General features: G+C 33.3%; 1 protein-coding gene across 1 annotated transcript; it reads right to left on the bottom strand.

Annotated features, from left to right (window-relative positions):
• Positions 1 to 603: 603 nt before the first annotated feature.
• On the bottom strand, positions 604 to 3,473 carry LOC113616904 (membrane cofactor protein-like; the record flags this gene model as incomplete). The annotated part of the gene is made up of 5 exons (XM_027100267.1): positions 604 to 842; positions 1,819 to 1,904; positions 2,587 to 2,631; positions 2,745 to 2,789; positions 3,179 to 3,473. Coding segments are annotated over 5 exons (498 nt in total), but the record flags the coding sequence as incomplete, so codon positions are not given.
• Positions 3,474 to 5,067: the final 1,594 nt, after the last annotated feature.

The following is a 5,067-nucleotide window of genomic DNA, read 5'->3' as shown; positions in this document are numbered from 1 at the left end:
GATGTTTATATAATTTCAGCATGGGGAAGTCCTGAAGCTTTTATAACAAGGATACACAGTCATAGCCATTAGGGAAAAGATCAGTACACCCAGCTACCTATAAATGTAAAATGCACATGTAAATGACCACTGATAGGAGAATAGTTAAATATGGTATATATTAAAGTCATCATTAAAAAGGATGGGAGTAGATCTAAAAAGAACCCCAATTCAAGACATTAAATGGAAAAAGTGAAAGCTTCAGAAAAATATGGCAGCATAATGCCATTTTTGGTTAAGAAAAAAGAAAAAATGCCAAAATATGTATAAGTACACATATAAAGATGTTGACGTACAGAAATAAAAAGATACCCTAAACTATTAAGTGATGATTCAGGAAATGGACTAGAGAAAGAGGAGGAGAAGTAATCTTTTACTCTGTATGCTTTCATAATGTTTGAAATTTTACAAACTCATATTCATATACTATTTATGTAATTAAAAGTTATAAAAAGCAATATATATACCCAATAATATAAAATTTTAAAACTGACTAGTAAATATAAGGCAAAAAAAAACAACCTAGAAAAAAAAGTTCATTTTTAAACAGGCTTTGATGAATTCTGACAAATCAACAAGAAATATTTTAGAAACCAAATAGAAAAATGAAAAAAGGACATGAACAAATAACTGTAGATGAAAAAAGCTCAGCTTCATTGATAATTAAATAAATGCAAATTAATATGTGACATCATTTTTCACTCATCACCCTAAAAAGTTCTAAGCAATATATGTAGAATAAAGAACTCCTGAACCTGGATGACTTGACCCCAGAGTCATAGTTGTATGAGTAGGCTTGGAATCTGGAAAAATAAATTTGATTCAATTCTCCAGACTTATCAATACAAAATTATGGATTTACTTTTGATTTTTTAAAAAGATTATTTCTCAAATTGAATTATTTCCCCAAATGAAAAATACACATACTTCCTAAACTGTGCAATTCTACTTCTGTGAAGTTAACCTAAAATATATATTTACACAAGTACATACGAATGTATCCATAAGAATGTTCACTATGGGATGTTCACTATGGCTTTGTATTATATAATGGAAATCCTAGAAGTTAACTAATAATAAACCATAAAAATATGTGTTCAGAATAAAGATATGAAACTTAAAAAAAATACCATCCACATAGTACCCTATTACATAATTTGTATCCTTTTCTTTCCCACTTAGTATTTTGCCCACATTTTTTCATATTTGCATAATCAGATCTACCTTATCACCATTATATGTCACTAATGATACTTTTCATGCTCTCTAACTGATGATAAAAAATGATTGACAGTCTCATGAGGAATTTTGATTTTTGATACTTAAAAAAAAATCCCTGTAGTTTACCTTCTTTATAAATTTGTCCTCACAATTCTCTCTTCTTCAAACACTAAACTGTATCAGTGTTTTATAAATCCTTTATAAAATGCTTATGGTCAACTCTTTCAAAAGAGCCTATCAACAAACATAGTATACCACAGTGCATAGTCCCAGTAGGACCATGTGAGTAAACATGGATGGGTCAATATCATCCACCAAAAAAAACATCTTTTTCCCCCCAAAACTTCACAGCCCTCACCAAGGTACTCAAGGAGATTACTGGATACCAGGTTTACGGGAATTATAAAAAGGTGTTCTAATTACCATGTTAACATGAAAAATTCCCCTCAGCCCTTAAAATATTAGGACAATAAGAAGTAAACAAATTAAAAGCCAGTAGATGACATTTGTTTGAGTCATTAAACAATGGGACACTGGAACCTATAGAAATGTTGTTACTTTAGTGAGCAGAGCCACACTGGGACCCTGAGTGCAGTCTGCCCAGGCTAATGCTCTTCCTCTCTTCCTCTTGTCTCTTGCTTCTGCTGCAACCAAAGAGAAGAAGCCAGAGATAGCAGCCCTGAAATCAGGAAGATAATTCCTTCCACCATATCAAAATAGTCTCTCAAGTCTTAGGCAGAGCAGCTAATCAGTAGTCCCTGCAGAACCAAACTGGTCACGGTCTGGGAAAAGAAACACAGTCCTAGACCCAGGAGATACCCTGTAAAGGTGTCAACAGATCACTTTTAAAATGAATAAATTATCAATGTCGATGATACAGAAAACACACATGTTAAAAAACAGACGCCATGGACCTTCCTCTGCATTAATATTGAGTTATGCTGTAATGCATACAAGCTACCTTTAAGAGCTTTCTAGATACTAGGCACTGTGCTAAGTGCTTTAAATGGATCCCATTTTAAATTTACTACCACTCAGTAAGGAAGGTTTTAAATCATCCACCAAAAAAACCATCTTTTAATCATTTTACATGTAAGTAAACATGCTTAAAGTTTACTTAACTTGCCACCTGCTTATATCTGCAGACTACTGCAAATAATTTTAAAGTCACTAAATGTAACAACTAAAATGGCTGTTAATATGTTCTTCTCCATTTCATTCCTAAAACTGACGAATGACTGTAAATCATAGGAATTTAAAAGATTTTGAAAAAAATCACAAGGAATGTAAAGGATTTTGAAATATATAAGCAGGAAGTTACTAGACCTGAGTCACTGGAAATTGGAGGTTGGGAACTGGGAGGAGTTGACACTGGAGAACAAAAAAAAAATGTAGATTGGATCAAACACTTGCGAGTTACTGCTAGTATTTTCACCAAGAATCTAAAAGACTTTTGAAAAAATATATGCAGGGAGTTACTAAACCTGAGGCATTGGAAATTGGAGGCTGGGTACTAGGAGTAGTTGACTCTGGAAAACAAAATAATGTAGACTGAATAAAAAACTTGGGCATTATTATTTTTTTTTCATTAATATGAATTATGCCTTTCACTCTTATTTAGGTAAAACTTCCTATGCTTCAATTTACTCTGAAAAATGATTGCTATTCATTTTTACATGTAAAAAATGTCAAACAAGAGAAATTTATATACATGTGTGATGTACATGAAATGCTAAGACCCTATAATGACATCCAAAATCACAACAGCAGATTTCTTTGTAAATTTGAAGTCATACAACTATCACAGAAATGAATGCAAGACAGTTAAATATGAAAATTGTTTCTTTTCTATTATTCTGTATCATTGATATTTAATGTCAAAGAAAAAAAAAACAAAGGAAAACGACAATATTTATACCTTTAATACATGTTGGTATCTCAGGCTCCCAAGTACTGTTCGCACCACAGACAATTGTGTTGCTGCCATTAAGCTTAAAACCCTCAATGCAACTATATACAATCGTTGCTTTGTAGTAAAATTTTGTTCCATGTCCTGAGACTATCACTCCATTTTCAACGTATGGATAGGCACATTTGACCACTGAAAAATGGAGAAATTCCAGAGTTAATGGAAAGCTGCTTTCACATAGGACCAGAAAAACTAGTGCAAAGTAATAATTTCCAGTGGAAAGAAAGAGGAAAGGAATGAAAAGATGTTAATTGGAAAAAAAAAAAAAAAAAGACTGCGCATTTGAATTCCAGGGAACAGATCTGGAGTAGTCTAATAACCTTTTCCCACCTAAAACAGACTGTCATTATAGTTTATTTGCTTCCCTACATTTTCTTTCCATTATTGACAAGTTTTGAGAAAGGTCTGAGTACCAGACACAAATTCAGGGTAAGTTCAAAAGAAACTTTCAATGCTCTTTAGCTCTAGGATTTTTTTAAGATCATGCTGACACTACCTGCGGTACCCTGCTTTTTAAGAAAGGCAGCAAAAACTTTTCTTAGAAGGTAATATCTGAGCTCAAATTTAAAAGTTGAAAAGAAGCTAGCCATGCCAAGATATGAAAAAGAAAGTTCTCAGGTGACAACAACACAGAGGAACTGGGATGTTCAAGAAGTACAAAGGCCAGCGGAGTTAGGGGAGTGTTTTCCAAACATTCTGGACTGTAACCCAGGGATCAAGAAATACATTTTACATTGTAAACCAGTATATAAACAAACAGGCCTGAGATAATGTTAAAAGTTAATACTTAGCCCTCACACCAGTGTACTCTGATATTTCCCATTCTACTCTACTTCTTAAAAAGTAAAATACTCATCCTGACCCTCTAGGATTCACGATCCATGAATGGGTTTGGCAGAATTTGGGAAAAAACAAAATCAAGAAACACTGGGCTGGGCAGTGAGTTCAAGAGAACATCTTATGAGATTAGATCTGAGTAATAGATGAGGGCCAGATAATACACTGCCTTTTAAACCAGAAGAGTGTCCTTTCTCCTTTCTTTTGGGTCTGAATTTCCATCAGGTATTATTTCTCTTCAGCCAGGAGAACTTCCTTATCAATTCTTATAGTCCAGGTTGGCTAATGACAAATTCTCTTAGCTTTTGTTTATCTGAAACTGTTTTTATTTCACCTTCAGTTCTGAAGGATTTCTCTTTGACAGAGAATTCTAGGCTAACTGTTTTTTCTTTCAGCACATTAGCAGAAACTATTGTCTTGTAGTTTCAACAGTTCCTTAACAAAAGTCAGCTGTCATGTCATTCTTACTTTGGGGTGAGGAGAGAGAGGATGTAATATGTTTGTGTTTTGTTTTTTGTTTTTCCCTCTCACTGGCTACTTTTTCTTTTGTTTTCAGTAGTTTTACCATGTTGTGTTTAGTTTAGTGGCAGTTTCTTGGTAAATTTTTGAAATTTATTCTGCTACGGTCAGTGAATTTCCCAGACCTGTGGGGTTGTTGTTTTGGATCAAATTTAGATAATTTTTGGCCAGTATTTATTGAAATTATTTTCTACATTTTTCTCTCTCCTCTCTTCTGAAACTCCAGTTACATGTATGTTTGACTCTTTGCTTTTTCTCCCAAATGTCTTTCTCTCTGTTTCTTATTTTAATCTTTCTTTTCAAATCATGGTGGATTTCTATTGCTCTGTCACTGATATTTTTCACTGTTGGGCCAATATGCTCTTAATTGTACCTAATGATTTTCTTCTAAGTTAGGTTTACTACTAGATAACAAAGTACATACAGTAAATCTCACCCTTTTAAGTGTACAGCTGTATTAGTTTTGATCAATTCAAATAACC

Source organism: Aethalodelphis obliquidens, unplaced genomic scaffold (assembly GCF_003676395.1).
Source record: "Aethalodelphis obliquidens isolate GAN/ISIS:26980383/991018 unplaced genomic scaffold, ASM367639v1 scaffold816, whole genome shotgun sequence".
Classification (NCBI taxonomy): domain Eukaryota; kingdom Metazoa; phylum Chordata; class Mammalia; order Artiodactyla; family Delphinidae; genus Aethalodelphis; species Aethalodelphis obliquidens.
The sequence above is the reverse complement of the archived record's forward strand: the minus strand, read 5'-3'. Positions and strand labels throughout refer to the sequence as shown.